Source organism: Lytechinus pictus, chromosome 2 (assembly GCF_037042905.1).
Source record: "Lytechinus pictus isolate F3 Inbred chromosome 2, Lp3.0, whole genome shotgun sequence".
NCBI lineage: Eukaryota > Metazoa > Echinodermata > Echinoidea > Temnopleuroida > Toxopneustidae > Lytechinus > Lytechinus pictus.
In genome coordinates, this window is record NC_087246.1 from 12686230 (window position 1) to 12712849 (window position 26620).

Consider the following 26620-nt stretch of genomic DNA (forward strand, 5'->3'; position numbering starts at 1 on the left):
TTATGATTGAGTTTTGGAGCTATCACATTTTCCTTTTCATCTCTCTGTCACACATTAGTGCTCTATAGGGATTAAAGTTCCTGGATGGGAAACGTTAAGTTGGTTAACAGTGAAAGAAATAAATCAACCAACCAATCAAATTTTTACTGCATATGAGGGAATGCTATCACACTCCATGCTATTGGCTTTCATGATATTGATTCTGTAAATGAAATGTGATGCAACCCAAACGCAGGGACTGTTTCCCAGGAGTGTGCATGTTACACTTCCCAAGTATAGAGGTTTTCATCATGTCATGATGGAGGACAACATAATAGGATACCTTATCTTTTGACTAAAAACAATGAAGTTCGATGCACAATTTATTGTTGATTCCTTAACATGGCCATTTGTGGGATACCTCTATTGACTGGGACATTCTTGGTAGATTGGTTTCCGTTGTTATCAGCCCTGCTGTTAAAAAAACGATCTAATTTTACGTATACTGATATGGCAATGGGTTACATGTACTTACATTTGCTATCTCATCTTGCTTTAGTATCATCGACCATGGTTTTACTAGCAGTTTTTCATACCAAAAATCCTCCCTAAATCATAGTCATTGGTAAGAAAATTACTGAGGCAAGATGAGGAGGTATTGATGGTGGCAACCACCGTTTGTAGGCCTACTGCATTAGATGTCCTAATGTTTTAGCACGACAGCAAAAACTATTAGTGTAGCTGCAGCAAATCTCCACCTTCCCAATGAAATTAAAATAGCTACCTTGATAAATACTCTTTTCACCACAAATAAAACTGCAAAAAAAACAAATATTCATAATTTTGAAACATTTAATATAAATTTTCCTTGGGAGACAACGATTTCTTTCTTTTAACAATATCTCATAATACTTGAGAACATCATTTTACTTTCACATACGGCACATGTTTTACATGCATTTAAATCAATTCAAACCAATAATAGACCACAGAGCTTTACAGAGGACAAACATTGCTTGAGAAACAGCTAACATCAATTCTTAAGAGCTGGAGACCAAAGGAATCTCACAAGATTGACTTTATCTATTAAAATCGATCTTAGCTCTTTGTGAATAACCCACCGGAAAGTGTGATATATTTGACAGACAAGTGCTCAATGAGACCCACTTTTCTCATAAATATGATCTGAGCTCTCAACTGTTTTTGGCATTAACTTAAAAGATAACATATAAACAAACAAGAAAGCCATGATCAAGGTTCTTGGTCATCAAAATTAAATCATTCTTCACCCAGATGCATTATAGGAGGCTTGAAATGGTTAGTTAACAGCATACATGTACATGTATGTGTAGCTTATTGTTTATCAGTTCCTTCTTGACAACGAAACAAATTCAGTATTATATAAACTGATTATTGAACTTGTAACAAATGTACATGTACAGTATTATTTTGACAAGATTTCTTTGTAATAAATTGTCACTGCATGAATAACATGTAATAGCCTTTTATTGTCATTTATTAGGCAAGATTTTTGACACAAGCATTACATGCTTTTAAGCATTAAATTGGACTTGAAGAAAATAAGAATGTCAATTGAGATGTGGTCATTTTGTCAAATACTTTTAGTAAAATCCTATGACAACCAAATCTGGTAGACCTGGTGTGATAATATTCTTGTGCCTTTGAACATCTACAATTAAGTACCGATCTGATAAGAAAATGTAAAATTCAATGAGAAATTGGTAAACATTTTACATTCAACATGTATATACACGTAGCTATGAAGTTTAAGAAATGTTTGAAAGGAAAATAACTTGTTTCATTAAAAAATTGACAGTTTTCACTTTTACTGTTAATGAATTACCACATGCCTGAAATTAAATTCATCCCAATCATTTTCAGACTTCATGATAAAAAGAGCTTGAAATTAGGCTCCTTTCAAAGAAATTATAAATGTTACTATCAAATAGAAATCATAGAATTATAAGGAAATCTCTTGATTTTAAATGTATTTTTAAAACAGACGCAAGGCCTCTGGCCATCTCGCCAGCATTACATGATTCAATATAGCAGCAGTGCTGACTTTGAAAACAACTAAGATGAATGATTATTCACAAAAACACAATTTTTACAATTAAAGTTCATTCATTGACACTAAATGGCTATTGACCTTGATCATGTGACCTGACACTAATGTAAAATGATCAGTGATACCTGATTACATTACCTTTTTTAATAAAAGAAAGAAAAATTATGAAAATATGTATCTTAAATCATCACAGATATTGCAAGGTACATGTAGGCCAATTACCAGTACTATAAATATACTGTATAGACCCATTGCACAAATGTTGACCCCCAAAAAAGAGAAAATGAAAAACAATATTCCATTAGAAAACAAACTTGGATTGAAATGAACCTGTGGAATTGATCCAAGTTGTAAAGATAAATAAAGGTTCATCTCCAATATCATGTAAAAAAAGGTTTGTGTTTACCATTACAAAATAAATTGAACTAATCAATTTTTTTTCCACAAGGATAAGAACAATGTTTTTGGCCCATTGTTATGAAATAATAGTGAAACTAAAACCAATGCATACATGACAATATTACATGTACATGCACATCTTAGCAGAACTTCATTGATCTGCACTCACAAAGTTATATATGATCCAGAATAAACTACATGGTTTTAAAAGATGAGAAATAAAAATACTCATCTACTGCACTTAGAGCAAGTACCCCCATCTACATAGATTAACATCAAGTGATAAAGTTCTTTGTGTTTTATATTCATAAATACATCTTCAACTTCAATGAACAGTGTTGTCACTTAATAACTGATCATGAAAATAAAATAGTTTGGGTTCATGTCAAAATCAATATATATTTTTTTTGTCTGAAAAAGGGTACCTTTGGATCATACTCCTAATAATAATAATAGGCATTTATATAGCGCCATCTATCTAGAAATATTCTATTCCTAGGCACGTTGTTATCATTATTATTACCCCGGCTTTAGCTCGAGCTGCCTTTCAGTGCACATGCATTCAAGGAATTAATCCTGCCAGGTACCCATTCACTTCACCTAGGTTGAGTGCATCACAATGTGGATAAATTTCTTGCTGAAGGAAATTACGCCATGGCTGGGACTCAAACCCACGACCCTCTGTTTCAAAGTCAGAAGACTTCTCAACTGGGCCACAGCGCTCCTACTCTAAATCAAGATTAGTGACATTGCAGTCCTGTCTAATGAAAGTAACCACAGTACTAATGACATAACAGGTAAATCAATACACTGATGCTTGCAAGCATGTAACCTTGCTATTGTTAGACCTTTCAAGTATAATTAATTTATACATATAGATGGAATGTATAAAGGTTCATGAATTTATAAAGCAATATATTACCTCTAAGTACATTTATAAACCCTTTGAGGGATATATGAATAACACTTGTAAATTAAAGTAGATTGAATTTTTCTGTCACAATCACATACAAACAATTAAGCCTGCAATTAAGTACCTAATTAATATTTCTAATAGATAATATTCTGAGAATTTAAATTGGCTAATGATGATGGATTTCACACACAACAAATCAAGTTAACCAACTTTCAAATTAAAAACCCATTTTCTTTCCCAAACATTTCATTTTTATTTTACTGTATCTATAGTGTAATTAAAAAAAAATCCTGTCTTACCCTAATAATTACAATCTGCTATAATCATACTACAAGAACCATTTTCAGTTGTGTTACATTCAAAGCCACTATTTTCTTAACCTCAAGGCCCTGTTCCTGAAATAAATTTCAAATTCATTAAAAGCTTGCATGAAAAGATCTCATTACCGTACCTCATTTTGCACCAAGACTCTTAAATCACACATACTCCACACCCCCCAATTGCAAGAAAAACATTTACAAATAAAAATTACTAACATATTTTGACATCAATCTGATTTGGATTTCCTTGTATACTTTCTTTCCCTCCTTTCTGAATTCCACCTGATTAAATTGATGAATAACAGGGCTCCATTCACCACATACGTTGATATACAGACAATACAGGCATCCTCCAACACGAACATGAGAATATATGCAAGATAGAAGCAACCAGCGACAGATACTACTGATGTTAACAGAAGGAGAATTGATGCCGAGTAACTGAAGATTGTGGCTGTTGAGGTACAAAAATACAGGTAATAATTAAAAAAGTAATCATTTTCATTAACTGAAAAATATATGTTACAGTTACCAAAGGAAAAAAAATTGTTAATTCTTGTTAATCACAGTGTATAGTACATGTCTCATGTGGACATCAAGGGTTTACCAGAAGTATTTGCATGAGGGTCATGGATCTTAAATGCTTTAAAGCAACAATGACAGCTTGACATTACAATCCAAAATTTATCCTCTTACTTGTTTAAAAAAAATATATATACATGTATATTGATCTTAAAAATCACACTATGTGAAATCCAATTATCTTGATAAAAAGGTGCATTAAATAATGCATTTCAGGTTTGTTTGAAGAGTGCAATTTCAATTCAGTTCATAAAAGTATTAATGCACAATTACATTATGCACTTGTTAAGTCTATTTTTCATGCATTCATTTGAACATGTCATATCATTGCCAACTAATGTCAATAACTGATGATTCATATGTATCTGTTTAATATTTGGGATAAGATTCTTACTTCAACGGTTCAACCCACCCAATGGCACTTTAAAGTCATTTTGACAAGACTTTGATTTTTAATACATTAATATTTTTTCTGGCTAGTCCAAGCAGGTTAATCATATTTCTATTCAAAGACAACGGTTGCAACAAAATTATTCCAGATCACACCACCTTCTAATGTACTTTGTATCTCAAGACAAGAAGTGTTTGTTATCACAGACAGAATGGATTTAAGGTCAAAGATTAATGACTAATAGGAGCTGACAGATAACAGTCAAAACTGTCTAAAGTACTACCAGTCAGTCCAGTCTTATAAGTAATCCCTTTGAATAACTTCAATGTATTGTTGTTTAAACCATATAAAAAAAAAATCCAAAATAACAAGCATTGGTATAGCCTTTTTATAAAATGTAATGAATTAATTTTTATGAACAGAATATAATTTTACCTAACTTAACACAAGCAGTCTTTTGCAGCTCCACATTTCAGACCACCAACACTAATAGTCCTTTTTAAAGTGGCCTTTTGGATGAGGAGGTAGAACTAAAAATAAGCCTTTCTCTCACATGAAATAAATCTACATGTAGATTTTTCAATACACGAACAGATGCCAAATATTAGAGGAATCCCTTTCATAAAATGCATATTCGCTACATGAATGTAGATACACGAGTGTATTGAGCACAATTTGTAATTTGCAATGCATACCAACTCTTTCTTTTTTCATCAGTGCATACGCAGTCAAACAAGGCAATGGATTTTATGGGTGAGCCCATCAAATACTTTTCAGAGATTCATTACATAAATTTGGGATCATCAGAAATCAGGTTTGGGAAACATACATGTAGGTAGGTTTTGATCAGTTAATGTGTGCCGTTCTCTACTTTTTACAAGTAGGCTACATGTATCTTGTAATTTACCTTAATTCATTTAATGTTTGTACAGTGATAGTCTGATCCTTTCTCTTAATCAACCTGATTTTTTTCTATTATGGTATCCCAATTTTTTTATCGCGATTCATTTCATGCTATAGATCATGCTTTTTTAGTTGTTTAGCATTATTGAATTTTTTTATATCATGAAATCGTTTCTAAGGTTTTGATATCAATTCCATTCCATTTTTTATACCAACACTCCCCCTTCTTTGTTCTTAAATTACTGTTCAGCAACGAGGTGCTCTTTTATTTACTCAGTTACATTTCTACATTTATGTAGTGGTAATATTTTTTATACATCTTTATCTTCTTTGATTTTTTTTTTCATTTTGCCCCTTCCTTTGCATTCACATTTTTCAATGTGCAATATTTTGTGTAAGAGGATTTATTTGACTTAAGTCATGGTACTATGGGAGTGGCATGTACGGGGACACATGCCTCTGGGCAACAGTGCTTAATTTCACTTTTGTGTCCCTGACCAACTTGCTGCTCCCATATTTCTTAGCATATTTGTATACTGTAATTGATTTTCTGATGTAATGTATTCAACTAATGTATGTATGTAATGTATATGTATGTATTTCTTTCATATTGCTAGAATATATAATAATAATAATAATAATTTTTATAATAATAACAATAGTAATAATAATAACAATAGTGATAATAATAACAATAAATTAATAATTAATCAGTTGTTACTAATATGAGTCAGAAGAAAAATCACTCAGTTCAAGGTAAACTATGAATACTAATCAGACACAACCAACCTGAAATAGAAACAGTTAAATTGATAACTTGACCTTTACACTGTGGCAGGACAGAAATTGAACTTTTACTTACCCAGAGCAATTTGAAGACAATAAAAGATTATTCCATACACAGAGTTGGGTTGATTAAGAATGTTATCTTCTCTTAGAATCTGTCCAACAATGCCAAATCCTTTGCCATATCTGAAAAATGTAAAGTAACAATATTGAAGAAAAAGTACAGCACATGCATGTAGAAAGTTACATTAAAAGAATCAGATTGCCCCTGAGACAGCTGACACAAGAGATCCAGATGCGGATGTGATATAACAGCCACTTCGATTTAGCAAGATTGAAATATTAGCACACTCCAAGATCACACTTGCTCACTGCAACCATCCTGCCTGTGGGGAATCTACAGGTAGGTTTATGGTATGCCAATTAAGATATCACTTTTGTGACCCAAAATACTTATTTCCATACAGTTGCAATTTGTTTTTCATTAGTATTTTGGGAATGATTTTTGTATTCTCCAGAATGCTCCAAAACTTGTATTTTGGGCATATTTTTGTGTACGCCCTCTATTGGTGGAAACTAATACGGCAAGAAAATTGTAATTTTTCACTCTCTGTTTTTATTTTCAGAAAAAATAATTAAAAGAATCAAAATAACTTAAGAGCCAGGATAAATAGCTGTAATGGAAACTAAGTGTCAAACAAGTGGAACGCCTCTGGCAGTCTCGCCTGCATTACGTAATTTAATATAGCAGCAGTGCTAACTTTGAAAACTACTATAAAATAATCATTCACAAAAACATCATTCATATAATGACATAATACCACGTTCATTGACCATAAATGACATTTGAACGGAGACTTAAGACTGTCAACTACACCCATGTCCACATTTCATTCACTCTATCCATAAGCTTTCAAAGTTATGATGGCACTTCAACAATTACCCCAACATGGCCTACATTTATTGACCTTAACTGACCTTTGACTTGGTTTTGTGACCTGAAACTCACAGGGGATGTTCAGTGATGCTTGATTACTCTTATATCCCAAGTTTTATGAACTAGATCCATAAACTTTCAGAGTTAGGATGGTAATTCAACAAATACCCCCAACACGGCTAAAGTTCATTGACCTTTAATGAACTTTGACCATGGTCATGTGACCTGAAACTCGTACAGGGTGTTCAGTGATACTTGATTACTCTTATGTCCAAGTTTTATGAACTAGATCCATAAACTTTCAGAGTTAGGATGGTAATTTAACAAATACCCCCAACACGGCCAAAGTTCATTGACCTTAAATGACCATTGACCATGGTCATGTGACCTGAAACTCGTACAGGATGTTCAGTGATACTTAATTACTCTTATGTCCAAGTTTTATGAACTAGATCCATAAATTTTCAAAGTTATGATAATAATTCAACAAATACCCCCAACTTGACCAAAGTTCATTGACCCTAAATGACCTTTGACCTTGGTCACGTGACCTGAAACTCGAGCAGGATGTTCACTAATACTTGATTAACCTTATGCCCAAGTTTCATGAACTAGGTCCATATACTTTCTCTAAGTTATGTTGTCATTTCAAAAACTTAACCTTCGGTTAAGATTTTGAAAATAATTTTCCCAACATGGTCTAAGTTCATTGACCCTAAATGACCTTTGACCTTGGTCATGTGACCTGAAACTCAGGCAGGATGTTCAGTAATACTTGATTACATTTATGTCCAAGTTTCATGAACTAGGTCCATATACTTTTTAAGTTATGATGTCATTTCAAAAACTTAACCTTAGGTTAAGATTTGATGTTGACGCCGCCGCCGTCGGAAAAGCGGCGCCTATAGTCTCGCTCTGCTATGCAGGCGAGACAAAAACCAAGCATTTGTCCCAAAGAAACAGAGAAAATAAGCCAAACATTGCCAACCATATTTTGCTACACATGGAGTAGTATTAAACAGAGAACAAGATTATATCATAAACTTGTTCATTGAATGAGTGCAAGATCATTCTGCCTTTACCAAAGATTTCAACAGGCTTTTCCTCATTAAATTTTCTATATAAAAGACCAAGTTAGCATAATCCTAGACCAAAAAATCATCCTACTTTGGTCAGAATATGCTCCACTGAGATATCTGGCTTTGCGGCATCCCCTTCCTCCATAGAACGAAACACTGCAGTGCAGTGGTGGTGGTAAACATTATACAAATAATGCATGCAGCCGAGTGCGTTAGTGGAAATGCAGAGCACGCGAAGTTTCTTTAGATTGGTGCCGCACTGTGCACGAGCCGCTGGCGGCAAGTGTCCAGTGTGCACCATCTGAAGAAACCGAGCTTTTTCTGCATTTACTTTTACGCACGACAAAGCAAGTGCATTATTTGTTTTATAAAATAGCAACACAGAAACAAATTCTTAAAAAGTTACAGTAGTTTTGTTGGACTTCTCCCGAAACTTCTACCGCACTGGTCTGCTTGAGCGTGCAATGTCAATTTTTGTTGCGCACCTTTCGCACTGCCGTGCATGCACAAAAAAAGTTGGATGTCATGTGACGTGTATTGGCCAATCGCGATGCTTGAAATAATACACCTATTTTATAAAATGTAATGATTAACACAAACATGATCGGCTATGGCTGGTGCATTTGTATGCTCAAGCTGCATTAGGTGATTATTAGAAACATGATGATGAACGATCAATAAACCTGACACCGGCTCTTTGGAATAAAAATTTTGGATTTTAGTACATTAAAACATTTGAATCAAGAAACTGGTAAACTGAATGCAATCATTAAAAGTTAATTATCATTCCGGCTCTTTTTCCCCCATTTTAAGTGGAATTCAAAGAAAAATCAAACAGGGAGAGGTAGTGCATGCTTTTGCCCAATCCCCATAGAAGCTGTAGTTAAGCACCGCTTGAACCATAACCATTACGAGTCATACAACATGTATGGGACAGTCTTGCTATTTTTGCCTCGCCTCGGCGCATCTCCCCCTCCTCTTTCCTAACCAACTCAGACTTGTTAAGTTCTTTCTCCATTTTCCTATTTCGCTTACACCCTCTCTCCTGATTCTTAATCCTAACTAACCCATCATTAGCAATCAATCTATCAAACTTTTCTTTGACACGCCTAGCCTTTGGCTTTGTGTTACATGATGTATGTACGTCAACAATTTATGTCATGACAAAGAAACCAACGTATGGGACCGAAGTAACTTACTTTGAAGTGAACACCTTTGAGCAACTGATGGTTCCGCTTAAATCACACATCGCCTCGAATTCCGGATTATGTTCTTTGCTCAGCTCCACATATAGTGCATAAAATGACAAAATAATTCCAACTATACATAATATTGTCCTTAAAGTAGGAAAATCCGTGCGAACAAGTGTCACCATGATTGAAAAGTTCAGTCGACAGCCACGTACAAAAAATAAGTCAATGGCAAAAGAGGATAACTTGTAGAGATGCTGCAATGTGTGTGTGTGTGTTGCACTGATTTGAGTCCAGTGGTTTGTTGCCTAAACGACAAGACTATCGAGCATAAATTAAAACAAGGTCTTTTTAATTGGTAGCAGGCCGATGGAAAAGAAGAAAATGCAGCAGATATAAGAAGAGAATTCAATTATGGAAATGACAACATTGTCATTCAATTTCTAATGAAAAAACCTCGAATAAACGATTGACCATCATGTATCTTTTGCCCTCTACATGTATATCAAAATACTCTGGTCCGACTCCTAAGGGCATGCATAGCCGCACTTGAATTTGAATTTTATTATCCAAAAAACAATTACAGCATAAGAACATACATCAAAGAAGTATAATGAAATGAAATATGATAGTTTACAGGATAGTAGGAACAGAAAATAACATGAATGCTAGTTGGGTCTGGTACCTTTAAATCATACATGTTTTGATCCCGGGGTTTTGATAAAAAAGACTACTGAATTATACACTTTGTACTCAAATAATTAAAGTTGAATATATTGACACGATACAAAATGAAACTTATATTGTAGAAGTAAGAGTGGACTGACGACCATACATACAAAATACATGTACTGATGTACACAATACGGTTGCTCGCCATTCATTCATTCATTCATTCATTCATTCATTCAAGTGCTCTTCTGAAAGAAAAGACAGATGGCTTTGTTTTAATACCAATTGGTAAATCGTTCCACAGAGATCTACCTATAGGCCTACATTGAAAATTTTCCTTTGGTTGTTTTAACTTTTGGAATGTACAAGTTGTGTTTTTCTTTTTTGTTTTGTTGTGTTGTTATTTTGAATAAAAGAGCAATACTGAATGATTACAGGGGCGGCGGAGCGAAGTTGAAAGTGGGATGGGGGCGGGGCACAGCCTAAAAAAGAGCACCTTTTCTCTCGAAAAGGGCACTATATTATCTTAAAACAAAGAAAAAAATACTTATCTACCCCACTTCACATGCATGACTCATGAAACCTAAGGCACTAATAAAAGGATATTTCTTACAAGTTTTTTTAAAGTAGCAGTGGTGCAATGAGCCAAAATGTTTGAGGGGCTATATATTGCATAACACATAAAATCTATAAAAAGTTGGACGCGAGTTAAGTGAGTGAACAAAAATTTCGACATATTATTGTACAAAAATCAAATTTTGTGATAGATTTTGACATAGTATTCAGCAAATAATATCATATTTCACCATTCTCTCCTTTCCTTTTCTTTTTTTTTTCTTGGTCGTGAAACATTTTTTTGGGCCAAGACCCCCCGGATCCCCCCCCCCATCTGTACGCCAGTGATAAGTAGTAACATAATTATACAAAATATAGAATATTGTTTTTTGTTTGTTAAAATAGGGCATTGAATTAGATGTTAAAAGGGATGAATTTCATTATAAAAAAAGAAGTAGCAAAAAGGACAAATCATATTTTGAAAGGGATTATGTGATTAAAGGATGCACTTGCAGAAGGAAGCAGAATGCTAAATAAAGAAACCGGGCGCGCATGCACGGAAAGAGTGGTTTTTAAGGACAAAATATCACTTATCTAATATGAATGAGAACAGACACCTGTGAGAAGACAAAGGGGCACTCGTTAACACATAAACAGCCGGGTCCTTCTGAGGTGAAAGGGGCACAGAACACGTTCGTATAAGGGGCACGTAAAAAGGGGGCACTGATACGAAAAAGGTATAGTATCTATGAGAAGGCAAAGGGGCACTTGCTAACGGCATATAATGGTTCTCAGGTATATGAACGCGGCAGAACATGTTAATGAAGGGCACTCTTCTTGGGTAAAAAAGGGGCACTGATTCGGGAAAGCTATATGACACCAAGGAGGCATGGATGGAAGTGTCCCAAACTAGAGGAGACCAGGGCCTGGAAAATTGGACAAGCAAAAAAAAATTGTCACCAAAAAGGTCATTTTAACCCAAACAAAATTTGACAAGCAAAAAAAAAAAAAAGGATTTCACCCAAAATGTAAGGTCATTTAGTCCAAAATACATGTATTATTTCGATTGTGAAGTGATGTATTTTTCTCCATCATAAAAGACCAAAAATAGTAGGGGGACATATTTGATATTGTGTTCCCCTACTATTTTTGGTAGAGGGGACACGTCCCCCCTGTCCCCCATGGGATTTCCGCCCATGCAAGGAGGCAAGGGACCCAAGGGAGCACTCTCTCACACAATATATAGGACTGGTCCATCTCAGGTGAAAAGGGCATGCACAGTACACGTTCGCGAGAGGGCATTTTTCTTGCGTAAAAACCGGGCACTTTTCCGTGCTTCAAAAGTGGGAGAGGGGGCACCCCACCCTCAGGATCGCCGCCCCTGGCCCATTATCGTTCCATGTTCATGTATTTGGAATCCATTAATTTTGTCTCCATTTCTTGGTTCGAATACCCAAGATAGTTGAGATAAATCACATGAATAAACCTATAAGGGAAAAAATTGTTGCAATTAACATAAAACTTTAAAAATGCCAAAGAGCTATTTTAATTGATTCAATTTCAGTGCCATAATCATTTCGACCTGAACAACGGTCAGAAATAGAAGTTAATCATGGTGTATGCATAAGAGAGGAGAAAAGTATTAAAGAAAAACAGGATGGTAAGAAATCGGAAAGTAATATAAAGAGTTATGGCTTTTTTAAAAGTGAGATCACTATATATGCAAAGATCATATGGCATTTGCCGGGCATTTGAGTAAAGAATTTATGACAGTGAGTGATAGGGAAACTTTCCCATAAGGGTGTTTACATTTGTAGTTTTTACATACCTATTCCAGTGATTGAAATATAACTCAGACATATTTAATGAATGGGGAAGGTGCCCGGGGGCCAGTCAAATATATTGCTGAAAACATGCGTAAACAAAATAATTTCAGATATTTGAGTGGAGCCAATTTCTATAAATATTTAAACATAGATATAGTGTTTATTGAATAAAACTTGTTATAATTATAATATTGTTTTCCTTATTTTCCTCGAACGCAACATGTAGACTAGAGAACATGGGTAGCCGGATGGGTAGCACACCTACTACGGTGTTACCATTCATGTGTGGGTTGATAACTTGATAAAGCCATCGCCGATAATCTACGTTCTCTAGCGGCAGCATAATCATGCATAATGTGCCAGGCCGACCGGCCAGGCCCGTTGCGCTGGCATGAACTGCGCGCGATGATGCGATCGATGAATGAGCTGAGTGCGTGAGCTGAGATGTTCAGCCCAGCTATGCCTTTGCTATGGTTCAGCCTGAGCTAGGTCGAGAACTGTCGCATTTTCAGTATTCTCTGTAAAAGTAAAAGTAGCTTTATAAACATTTGCCTGTATACTGGATTAAGTGGTGACATGCCAATTGATTGTTACTCTAATCCACGGAGTGAAATGTAAAAACACGGTTGTTACATCTACTTTCTAAACTTATTCGCCGAAAGGAAGAGGCGATTGCAACATCGCAACCACGCCGTGACTCCTGGCAGGATTGCTGGTAGTGCTGCATGCAGTTTACGACTACGTGTGCAGACGAGCTGACGAATACAACTTTCAGCCTATAGCCTTTATAGGCCTACTATAGCTAGAGTACCGTACAGGGAGTAGGCTACAGACACAGAAACTGAAATGGTAAATTATAAATTTGTTTTTATTTTTCTTGATATTAAACCTAGCGTTCGATTATTTGAAGGATTATCTTAAATTCTTATTAAAAATATCAAATCCCCAAATTGATAAAAAAGTTTGATGATTTTGATTTAAAGTAAGACTTTAATTTTAAACATTAATCAACTATTCAACATAAATAACAATTTAGAACTAAGTTCTAACAAAGTTAGATCAAACTTTCTAACGTTAGAACCAGGGTTCAGGCCTTCTGGATCTTAAAGGACAAGTCCACCCCCAAAAAAAGTTGATTTGAATAAAAAGAGAAAAATCCAAGCAGAACACTGAAAATTTCATCAAAATCGGATGTAAAATAAGAAAATTATGACATTTTAAAGTTTTGCTTGATTTCACAAAACAGTTTAATATATGTACATCCTGGCTTGTATGCAAATGAGGAGACTATGACATCATCAACTCACTATTTCTTTTGTATTTTATTATATGAAATATTCTAATTTTTTCATTGTCAAGTGATACAACAATTAATCCCTCCCTGAATATGTGGAATTAGCATTGTCTAATACTACTATATGGTTCAGTCAAGTTGGTCTTTATTGTCAAATCTATAAAAAAATGAAATATTGTATAATTCAAACTATAAAAAAAAAAAAAAAATAGTGAGTGACAGACATCGACTGACTCACCTAGTTTTGCACATCACTGTTTTGTGAAAAATAAGCAAAACTTTAAAATGTCATAACTTTCTTATTTTACATCTGATTTTGATGAAATTTTCAGCGCTATGCTAGTTTGATTTTTCTCTATTTATTCAAGTCAGCATTTTCCTGGGGTGGACTTGACCTTTAAGTTTTAGGTTGGTAACCACCCCCCCCCCCCCCCCCCCCCCCGTCGGTTAATGTTATCATGATTATTAATTATCACCTCAACTGGCTCATGCAATTTCACCTGCAAAAATGCCAAGATATGCATGTTCGAAAGGTTGGCTCGAATGAATGTCTTTTGCCTGCCAGTTGTAATTAGGCCCGTGTAACCCTCAGTCAGCAGCTTCCTGCAGAGAAATATCAGGGACTGCCCTCTCAGGCTCTCAAGACAAAAGTGTCGTGCTACAAAGCACTTGTCCTTCCAGTACTGGAGTATGCTGCTGTGGTATGGGATCCATTCTAATACCCAGAGGAACATCTCAAAACTGAAAATGGTTCAACGCTGTGACGCCCGCTATGCTTTGGAGACTTTTTCGTACCAGCAGTGTATCAGCAATGCTAAAGCAACTCCAGTGGGCTACGCTTCAGGAAAGAAGGGCATGACAGCAAGCCAGCATGGTTTACTGCATCATCAACAAGCTTATTGTCTATTGACATCACGGATGACCAGTTTATTCCATCAACTGGACCATGTATACGTGGAAATCCTGATAAGTTCCAAATCTTATATGCCAGAGCACAAATATATCAAACGACATTCTTTTCTGATGCTATCAGAATATGGAACTCACTCCCAGCAAAGATAGTCCACAGCACCTCCCTCACATCTTTCAAGCAGGAGGTGCAGCAAAGGAGGCTTCGTTAAGGCCTCTTCTGTTTTTAGCCGCATATAGTTTTGGAGAGATTTTGACTTGCACTATTCATCTGGGCACTTGACAAGCACAACTATTATGATAATATGCCAATGGCAGTCTGTACTCTACAGTAAGAAGAAAAAGAACTGTTCAACCATGAACATCATAATAACTATAGTATTATATCCAATATCATTGTTGTTTTTACATTGATACCTTGATCTAATTTACAAATACTACATGACTGACACTAAGTTAATTAAGATTTTCCTAATTATCGTTCAAATTGCATCTTGCCTCCTTCTGAGCACAACATATGTCATGGGAAAATATAATTCACACCACATATATGTCAAGGTCAGGAGGAGATAATGTAAAATATGTAAAATAAAGGGGAAAATCTGAAAATTGGAGAGTTGTCCACAAAATCAGCCATTTTGAAGCACGTTTGCCAATTTGAGGATCCCCATAGAAAGTATAACAAGACTTTTAAAACGTCCATAACTTGCTTATGTCATAACCGATTTTGATGAATTTAAAAAAAAAATAGTTCCTCTGATTTTACTCTTTCTAATAAGATTGCTTCTCTTCTTGGGTTTTCGTTTCCTTTAATAAATTGTGTACAGTAGACTAGCACATACAAAACTTGCTATTTCAATTCAATGGGTGAGAGGGCCTTCAGTACACAACGCATTATAGGCTGTAACATTCAGACCCTTATAACATTATCAGAGACATTTTTAGCTGTTTTAAAGGTGGAAAGGACCCCTTGCATTATCAGAGACATTTTTAGCTGTTTTAAAGGAGGAAAGGGCCCCTTGCATTACCAGGGACATTTTTAGCTGTTTTGAGGAAAGGACCCCTTACATTATCAGAGACACTTATTCAGCTTTCTTTCATGTAGTGAGATATTGGTAAGTTTTGTTGACTTGATGTCTGTATATGTTATGAAGAATATCACAGATTGTTTTGTCCATTCATTTTATTATACCACTAGGGAAACTTCTGTACAATGTGTACCATCCTGTACCTGTACTTTTGCTCATGATGTGATTCATTGCATACTCTTGAAATCAGTGCATAATGTATTTTATGTCCATTAATTGTTTGTAATGTGCTACATGTACATGTACATGATTATGAATGGCATGCATAAAATTACAATTAACTTTGTTCAATTGTTGAAAATCAGTGATGCATGGCTATAAAAACTTATTCAAAACATAGCCAAATGCTATTCTCTCCATTATGTTTGGTGCTAAAATTGTGGAAGCCAGTATACCACCTAAAATTCAAAATTCAAGGATGCCTGTATCTTGATATTGAGTGCATTACATTGTACATTCATTATATTTTTCCTTGCTGTTTCAATCCATCTGAATATAATAAACTTGATGCTAGCCTGCTCAACTCTGAACTTCTCAAATCACTCACCCACAATGTTAACTAGTGTGTTTAACTACATGTAAATTCATCCACAGAACTTTGTGATGCAACTTTATAACACCGACCGCGTGTTTATTATATAAACAAAACATTGTTGCAAGAGCATTTTTCAAAGAAAAATTCTTAAACAGGGAAAATCCTTTTTTTGACCTGAAAATATGTTTTTTCAAGCTGAAAAATACTTTTTTTGAAAGTGACAGGTTGGCAGCTCTGAACTCAAGTGAAGGGTTTGCACAACTGCAGACTAAAGTTAAAGTCTGTCATGGAGTGTGAGATCAGGGAGTTTTTCCTTCCAGCTCCCAGCTGAGATACATACAAGAGGTAGATTCTTCATGTCAACAAAGAATTCAGAAATGAAGCTTAGGCCTACATTTATTTTAACACCATCCCTCTTCCCTTCTGTATCACATCACAATAACAATTTTCTTGATGTTTCCAAGCAATTCAACAGAGAAACATTGGTTTGAATAAAAGCCCCCAACTTCATATCTAAAAATGGTCTATACATGTATATTTTTCTAAAATTCTCTTGCTGTGATATCGTTATCTACAGAAAGTATTTAGGAAAAGTAAAATATCTGAAATAATTTTGTTTCAATTAAATTAGATACGGGTTCTTGTAATGGTCGTTCAGTTCATTTATTAGATTTTGAAAAAGACTTGATTTTGTGAAATAAGCCATTATAGATTAAAAAGTTCAATTGAAATGAATAATTGAATTCATTTTTTGTTACTAAATTTAAACTGCCACATTAATTATATGCTCATCAGTATTCCCCTTTTTATTTAATGTCCCTATATATGACTATGATGCACAACTGCAGTCTGGTAGAAATGAAGTACTGAATTTCACCAATCAATCCCTCGTAGATAACGTACATCATGAAAATATTTATTCAGCCACTTTTCAACTCTGTCTTTATTCTCTGAGCTTGAATGTTTACCCAGAAATATTGATTTTATTCCCTGGTGTCTCCCATTTTTCTAGGACTGAAATTTCTGTGGGTGCTTGTTTTCATGCATCTATGAAGCAGGGAATGAACTTTGTGTATGCATTATGAAGAGAGCCCAGTTTTCCACCACATTATATGCCAGGTGTGAGAGACACAATTCACTCTCATTTTCTTGCCCATTTTACTAGTAGTAATACTACATGTAGATGGTATGTGCATAGCCAATCTGCAAATGATCATATCTTTGACGGTATGTACATATTTTTGACTGTATGAGTCCTACATTTTTCCAGTCCAAGTGCTGAGGTCTGAATATATCTCAATATTCCATCCATATTATTGTCTCACCTGCATAGCAGCTTAACCTAAGGTTAAGTTTTTGAAATGACAGTATAACTTAGAAAGTATATGGACCTAGTTCATGAAACTTGGCCATAAGGTTAATCAAGTATTACTAAACATCCTGCCTGAGTTTCAGGTCACATGATCAAGGTCAAAGGTCATTTAGGGTCAATGAACTTAGACCATGTTGGGGGAATCAACATCAAAATCTTAACCTAAGGTTAAGTTTTTGATATGTCATCATAACTTAGAAAATATATGGACCTAGTTCATGAAACTTGGACATAAGGTTAATCAAGTATTACTGAACATCCTGCTTGAGTTTCACGTCACATGACCATGGTCAAAGGTCATTTAGGGTCAATGAACTTTGGCCAAGTTGGGGGTATCTGTTGAATTACCATCATAACTTTGAAAGTTTATGGATCTGATTCATGAAACTTAGACATAATAGTAATCAAGTATCACTGAACATCCTGTGCAAGTTTCAGGTCACATGATTAAGGTCAAATGTCATTTAGGGTCAATGAACTTTGGCCAAATTGGGGGTATTTGTTGAATTACCATCATAACTTTGAAAGTTTATTGGTCTAGTTCATAAACCTTGGACATAAGAGTAATAAAGTATCACTGAACATCCTGTGCGAATTTCAGGTCACATGACCAATGTCAAAGGTCGATGAACTTTGGCCATAATGGGGTATCTGTTGAATTACAGTACCATCATAACTTTGAAAGTTTATGGATATAGTGTATAAAATGTGGATATAGGGGTTATCAAGTATCACTGACAAGTTTTAGGTCACATGATCAAGGTCAAATGTCAATGAACGTAGTATTGTATCATTATATGAATGGTGTTTTTTGTGAATAATCAATTTATAGTAGTTTTCAAAGTCAGCACTGCTGCTATATTGAACCGCGTGATGCAGGTGAGACAGCCAGAGGCATTCCACTTGTTGTAATATTTTATAGCCAGAGTTATAGCCTTAATTACTTTGGCTTGTGGTTGAGGAGGGGATGGCCAATGGAGACATGGAAGAAGCAAGTGGATGAGAAGAATAGGGTTGGGTTGAGGGTGGAAGATGTACTGAATCATGCAAAGTGTAGGAAGGAGGTGAGGGCAACTGCAGCAAGTGTGAGATGAATCTAGCCAACACCCCTCATCCATTCAGCAATAAAACCAAAGTACTGTCTGAATGAACTTATGGTGTACCCTTGTGCTTTTTCTTTGACTTTTTTAGGCTAGTGTCTTCAGTGTAAACATTTAAAAACCATGCACATAATCAAAATAATCATAATCAAAATAATGAGTGTAGAATTGCCTGAACGCGAAAAATGGAAATGTCGGGTGGGGGGGGGGCGGTTGGTACCGTTGGTTACCTACTGTTCTACATGTATGTACATGGGACAATTCATAGTACTTTGTACGATCTAAGAACTGCAATAATTAAAGCACAATACAGGGTCAAAACCTGAAACGAATTGTGGTTAAAATGTTTCAGTGGTTTTCAAACTCAAGGACCTAATAGAGGTCACATAACCATTGCGACAGTATTTGTTCATAGTGTAAATCAACAGAAAGTGATGTATTTATTTTCAATATGGCATTTTTCCGGCACCCTCTCTCAGTTGTGTTTTTTATTTTTATCTAAAGTTACCCTTTGAGCACTTGCATTAGATATTTAGTAATTGGATATTAGAATGCTTCTGATAAAGATTTCATCTTGAAATTTTCAACCATGATTGAGAATGTGTAAACAAGACAAAAATACTCAGATATTTCTATGTTGACCGGGCACCCAGACCTGATCAAATTAAATTCTTATGTAAAATCAGTAAATTTATCCAATAAATCACATTTTTTGTTTATATCTTTCTTTCACGCCACAATTTTTTTGGGGAACATGCATCAATATAATTATAATCTAGTACCGGTAATGAATTGGAATAGTGATGTGCACTTTTCTTTTTTTGGGGAGGGGTTTACCAAAATTTTAGACGAAACTTAGTTTTTGGTATTTGTGAACTGATAAAAGTGTAAGAAATGCACTGTAGATCAGAATGTAGACTTTGATTGAAATGGAAATATAATCAACGAAATTAAAGGGAGACACATCTTAACAATCAAGGAAGAAGGGACAGACATCTTTTACATGTAAGTGTTGATGAAAATAAATGACTTATTCCTGGGTCCCATTTCATAAAGAAGTCTATTGTAGTAACAAATGCACAATTTCTGTAACAAATTTACTATCAGCCAATCAGATTGAATGATTTCAGTAGCTTTAAATAGTTATTGTACATTTTTTTTAACAAGTTTATGAAACGAACCCCTGATTATCTTAACAATAACAATTTCTTTTATCAGAAGCAGGCTGTGTAATGAGTTTTATCACTTTTATGACACTTCGTTGGCAAGTGAGACAACCAACCTGTCTATTACTCAAGTTAATAATTAACCAGATCTAACTACACAACGTATTGGAGGTTGGTGGTAAAAGAAAACAAAAGGGTAAATGTGTACATGTATGTATTGTACAGTCTAAAGTTGAGCTGCCTCTTCATTCAATCAAGGGTACAAATTTCTGTTAAAAACAATGTGAAGACAATGTATAGAGCTAATTGATCAGGTGAATATCAAGCAACATAATTTTCAAAGTCCAAGGACAAAATGAATCCAGTTCTTTTCAATGTTTGGTAAGTTGAAAGCAAATTTATCTATCTCCTTTCTCAATAAATAATGTAGATATCTACACTAGAAGAATTTGGTGACTACCAAATATATACAGATGTGTTTTCATTAATTTTGGTATTGAAAATAAACTTTACTGTACTTTTATACAGTCATGAAATTTTATGTATTCAGTTGAAGGTCCTTGTTGTATCAGTCTGCATGTTTAGTTCTTTCACAGATTCTATGGAGTATTATAGTGGCATTGTATTTTCTGTTACTTTGAATATTGGACTTTGTCCATGCTAGCACATTTCAAGATTTTCATACGAATTTCCTAATTTCTTCACGTACGGGTTGCCAGAGCATCATTTTTTCCATGAAGTAAAGGCAATGTTCTTAAGCAAAATACTCGGCTAGTAAGTCATGAAAATGCATTTAAGCTTGCATTGCTGTGTTTTGTGGTTTACAAGCTTTCGGTTGGTATATGATTTGTCAATTTCAGTTTTTGGTCTGATCTGGGTCTTTATATCTAGGCAATTAATCCATTGAAATTTGGTTTCCATGTTTGTTTATAAATCTATGACTGATTAAAACTGATTCTATTTTTTCCATTGTAAGTTTTGGTTGTATTCGCACATGTAAGCATTGCAGATGTACATTGAAAATTCAATGCTCAAGTTTATGACTCATTATTTCTTTTCTTTGCTTTTCTGCTTTTGAAAGTTGTGGTTGTACATGTAGGCATAGAAGAAGAGCTGATAATTTAGTAAGTTTTAGTCAACATGTTTAATTTGCCATGCATTGTCATCTTCTTTTCTCATAATTTCTATGTCTATTCTTTAATATATCTAATGCTTAAACTTTTATCAGGGTTGTGTCAAGATTTACAGACTTCATTTTTTATTCTCTAGATTTATACTGTCCTGAATTGTGTTTTGATTCAGGCTCAACATGCATTCTGTAAGTGAAATAATTTGTAAAAATTATATTGCCAAAATCCCTTGAAAATATCAATATATGTTATATTTGTTTAATACATGTACCTGACATTTGAAGCCTTCAGGCAGGGAGAAATGGCTGGATTAATTTTGTTTCCGCTGAACCATCAATCTGCCATTTTCTCTTTTTTTCCAGCAATGAGAATTTTGTCAAAAATCCTGGAAACTCTCACCTTGTCAATTTAATCATTTTGTTTTTCACATCCTGCCCAGTGTATAGAGGCATAAAGATACATGTATGGGGAAAGTCAGATATCTGATTTGAGGTGTTCAAGCAGACATGCACAGTTTATGTTTGTTCAGAATGAGATTTCAATGGCCAATATGAAGCAGAGAAGGTTGTACTTCTACACTAAATGCAGAAATTAATGATATGAACTAAAAAAGAATGAAGGTTTTAACATATTTTCTTTTTCTTACTACATTTATCATGCATTGAGGTAATTGCTCAATTTTCTTTTGGTATGGTAAGCCCTTCCTTTCTAGCTAGCAGCGGGACTTGGTAAACATTGGAACTTGACAGGGATGCTGTTGCCATGGTGATAAATTGATAGGACTCGATTATTGATGCTGGATAATAAATGGATTGGCCTGGAATAAGAAAAGTTGAATTAGAAGTTTTCCTTGGTATTCTTGGTATTTACCTTGTAAAAGTGGAAGAGCATAGATAATGGAATGTTTATATGAAATATGAATAAGTTTTGTTGAGTTTAATCCATTCAATACAAAAGTTGTTACTTAAAATTGCTTATGGACTGATATGCCCAAGGGGGTGATCTGGTATTTGCTCCTAGGCAATTTCTCTGAGGATAAGATTTAAAGGGCCCAATTGACCAATAATGTGATCTCTTATTGACTAACTACATGTAGTCCTAAAATATACTGTTTGAGATTTAACTTCTGGTACATGTAAGTATTGAATAGATTGGTCTATGATTTTATTTGTATCAAGAAACTAAAAAAAAATTTAGAAGAAAAGTACAGAATTTACTTTTTTTTTGCTATTTTGTGGTATGAATGCACAGTGGGCCTAGACTACAGTCACTATACTACTCAGAATGATGTACTATGGGTTGGCATGTGGCCAGATTTTAGTAGCTGAGGACTTGAGATGGTGCAAAGCTAAATGAGGCTACTGGTCCATATTGGCTTTTAAGTTAGGGTTGTAATAAAAGAGTTTGGTTCAGGCTAATTTGATATGAGGACTTTGGTTAAAGTTAGAATTAGCTAGCCAAGGTATATACATGCAAATCATGTGCCATACAGTGTAGGCTTCTGTACATGATATGCATACATACCACTTGATACAACTTTTGAAAAGGAAACGCTATATACATGTAGTTATATGTAATATTTTTTGGTGAAAATGTTGCATGGTGGGTATTCATGAATATAATTAATATTTCAAAACTCAAGCTGAATATTTTAAAGATTGCTGTGGCAAAGGGGCTTGCTTTAAACTTGCACTCATTAAAACATTATGCTGGATAATTTTTTTTCTACCAAAGAACCTTGTTTTAGTATTGCCCTTGGTGAATGGTAATGAAATAGATGTCAACATGTTTGTCCTTCAGAAATTCATTTTCTGCTCGTTTAACGTCAGTCATGTTTTATGTCAAGGAAGCAATTTAGTCAATTACCGATGATGCTGAAAGGGAGTTGCCATGGTGATGAATAGTTTTGTGCACCTGCTTAGGGAAAAGACCTGTAGGTTGTGTCCTGTACATGTAATTAATGTTTTCACAAACTGTAAATCACATATTTTGTAGAACAGAATTAAAAGGAGTAGCCTTACTTTGTTTTTCTATGAATGTGAATCTAAAAAATATAGAATTTATGACGTGGGGAGCTGCTAGATGTTGAAAGTTTGATGTATTCATAACCTGAAAATATTTTATTATATAATTATTTGTGATTATCCCATTGAGAAACCAGGAATGGTACAATGCATTATTAGTCTGGCTTTAATCCACAATTTTCAGTCTTCTTGAAGGCATTCTAAAATCAATGGTGCATGTATATATTCCAAGGATTAGTCAAGACTCAGGAATTATGTCTTTTGTGTCCAAAAGACCCAGCTTTTTTTAGCCAGTACATAAAATAACGTTTCCATAGAATAAGTTTAATGTCACAAGTATTTATCCCCATGGAGATTGATTATAAACAGATGTAATAAGTCAAAGTGTCTGAGATCGCAATAGTTGCCAACAATGCAAGTCCCTGCCTTTACTGATACATGTCTTGTGCAAGGATTTCTTGTTTGAAACAGAACCATCAATATGCTGTAAGTGTAAGACATTGACACCTCAGTACTCCATTCCATTGTTTTTAATTGTCGGGGGGGGGGGGGTGGAGTCAAATGTATTGCTGTACACATGCGTGACCAAATTATTTCCAAACACCCCCTAAACAAGTTCTTCTCTGTGTGCAAATAGCCCCCTAAACAAGTTTTTTGCAGGCTTTATTTGCACATTTTGGCCCCTAAACACGTTGTCGCCAGAATATGACCCCAGGGAAAAAGCTTGGAGAAAAAACATATCCTAAATATGTTTGGCTAGTCTTAAAAAAAAGCTTTGGGAAAAAAATTCCCTAAATACGTTTGACCCCGCGATTGACCAATGACCAGTCTTTTAAAACCACCCTTTATTTTGAAAATCAGTGTTTTTTGATACCCTTAACAAGTGCACGTGCGGCCTGCGGCCAAAACTGAAAAGACACCCCTTTAAACACGTTATTTTTGTCACGCATGTGTACAGCAATATATTTGACTGCCCCCCCCCCTCCCGGATAATTGTAATTATCGACTGGTTCACCAGAGTAAGGTAGATGTCCTCTGCATGCTGAGATCGATCTTTCCAAGATAAGTTCACTTTCCAATCCGCAACTTACGATAATGTGCAATGTGGTTGGATATTGATGTCACAGTTATCTCTTTTGAGAAAACAAGCGTTGGATTTTATCATCTCAGTATACTGACCAGAGATCTGTCTTCCACATCCAGAGGTATTCCTTTCTTGTTAGTCTTGATACAAACACTTGTGATGAAATCATGTACTGAGGTTTTCCTGATTAAATCGAGAATCAACATTTGCACATGAGATGGGTATGCGGACTGTACTGAATTAGAATTCATTTTTGCACCAGCCAAATTGAATGATAATGTATTTCATGTAGTATTTATCAACTTAAATGATAAATGTTTTTTGAGACATAGTAATGTACTTTGAGACCAGCACTAAAAATCAACTGATTTGAGTGATTTACAATTTGAGTTGACATTTCTGTACAGATGAGATATATTTGTTAGAAGTATTCATTTCGAAAAAAAGGTGTGAACTGCTAGAGCAGATAATCCCTTTTCTGTCATTGTATGACTACAGTGCGTCCCAGAAAAAACGAAACCGAGATTTAGCGATGATTTATCATAACTTAATCACAAATAAAATAGACAAATGACCTACCAATGTAAAGCTTAGAATCTCCTCTTTCATCTGATATTAATTAGATTATTTCTCCTTCACGCATGAGTGAGCAAAAATGATTTGAAGAGGGGATACCAAAAAGTCATTTGGCGGGTTGTATCTAGCTTCCAAAAGGAAAACCACATTTTAAAAAAGTTCAATATCTGCTCTTTAATTTGATACCTCAATTACAGAAAATGGTCAAGAAATAACAAAGTTCTGGTTATTTGAAATAAGGCTTGAATTTCAATAATTTCATAAAATGAAGAGGTTTTACAGGCTAGCGTTCAAACTCACTCGACACTCCGTTTTGTTTGCGATCAGCCATGCATTAAGTCTTTTGTTAACCATGCGATAGCTTCTGTGGGAAACCGGTGAAAACAGTTTATTTAATGAAATTATGGAAATTCAAGCCTTATTTCAAATAACCAGAACTTTGTTATTTGTCGACCATTTTCTGTAATTGAGGTATCAAATTAAAGAGCAGATATTGAACTTTTAAGACATGTGATTTTCTTTTTGAAATTCATATACACCCCGCCAAATGAGTTTTTGGTATCCTTCCTTCAAATTGTTTTTGCTCACTCATGCGTGAATGAGGAATAATCTAAGTGGTATCAGATGAAAGAGGAGATTCTAAGCTTTACATTGGTAGGTCATTTGTCTATTTTATTTTTGATTAAGTTATGATAAATCATCGCTAAATCTCGGTTTCGTTTTTTCTGGGACGCACTGTATATCAACCACCGGACCTCTAAAAGTCAAAGTCAAAGTCTGAATGGGAAGACTTTACATCTTTATCCTCTGGTATTTTCACCAATAACACTCTATGCCAATTAGCAAAGCAACGTTCATCTGTATCCACTACTAATCACCAAAAGTGACTGCTTCGGAAGTGATGCAGAATTTGGAGCGTTGCTTGAAATACATGTAATACCGGTTGCTAGCTGACAACATCCATGCTGACAACTTGTTTTAAGAGGATTTTGATTTTGAGTTAATTGCTGCATTAACTCTGGATTTTTTATTTCTAAACACGGTTGAGTTTGATATTGTGAAGGATTTTTCAGTATTGGTAAGTTATCATTGCTGTCTTGCTTTAAACTGTAATTAGAGAATATTTAGAGCCATTTAATATTTAGTTATTGCCTCGTGGTACATTGGAAATGAACCTTGTGAATGATGTCAGAGATAATTCAATCGAATGATAATAATATTAATAACACAGTTCTTATATAATATCACATTAAGATATAATGCCCCTGTTCGCTTTCAAAGGACTTAGATATTATTACCCTGCATGGCTTTTACCCCACAGCCTTTTACAGCGCAGAAGCATTTCAAGGAATGAATTTTTGAGAGGGACCTATTAATCTCACCTGGGTGGAGTGCAGCACAAAAATATTCTTGCGAAGAAAATTATGTCAATGGTTGGGATTCGAACTGTCTGTCAAAGTCAGAAGACTAATCCACTTGGCCACAATGCTCCACCTAAGTAAAAGATGAATCTTTATTTTTTTAAAATTTTATATTTGTATATTCTTTCTACTGTGAATTAAGGTCTTAGTTTCAAATCTCTTTACAGTTCTAGGATCATTATGTGAGCAATTAACCTGCAATAGTCTGGTTAGGTACAGCCTTGTAGTCTCCTCAATATCAGGATCACAACAATTTGTCTGACTGGATTCCCCCAAAAAAAAATTTGTGTGAAATTC

The 26620-nt window shown here is 34.8% G+C and overlaps 1 protein-coding gene across 1 annotated transcript; it reads right to left on the reverse strand.

Moving 5' to 3' along the window:
- Positions 1-813: 813 nt before the first annotated feature.
- On the reverse strand, positions 814-9871 carry LOC129254799 (vitamin K epoxide reductase complex subunit 1-like). The gene is made up of 3 exons (XM_054893326.2): positions 9581-9871; positions 6442-6551; positions 814-4157 (listed from the first exon to the last, which is right to left on the reverse strand). Exons 1-3 carry the CDS (start codon positions 9754-9756, stop codon positions 3931-3933), a joined length of 513 nt encoding a protein of 170 aa, XP_054749301.1. The 5' UTR covers positions 9757-9871; the 3' UTR covers positions 814-3930.
- Positions 9872-26620: the final 16749 nt, after the last annotated feature.

Bases quoted from the DNA above. Each gene is read 5' to 3' on its own strand.
- LOC129254799 (XM_054893326.2), bottom strand. From the start codon at position 9,756: ATGGTGACACTTGTTCGCACGGATTTTCCTACTTTAAGGACAATATTA. The intron at 6,552-9,580 runs GTAAGTTACTTC...TACATTTTTCAG, and splicing joins TCAAAGGTGTTCACTTCAAA to ATATGGCAAAGGATTTGGCA. The intron at 4,158-6,441 runs GTAAGTAAAAGT...GTACCTCAACAG, and splicing joins TTGTCTTCAAATTGCTCTGG to CCACAATCTTCAGTTACTCG.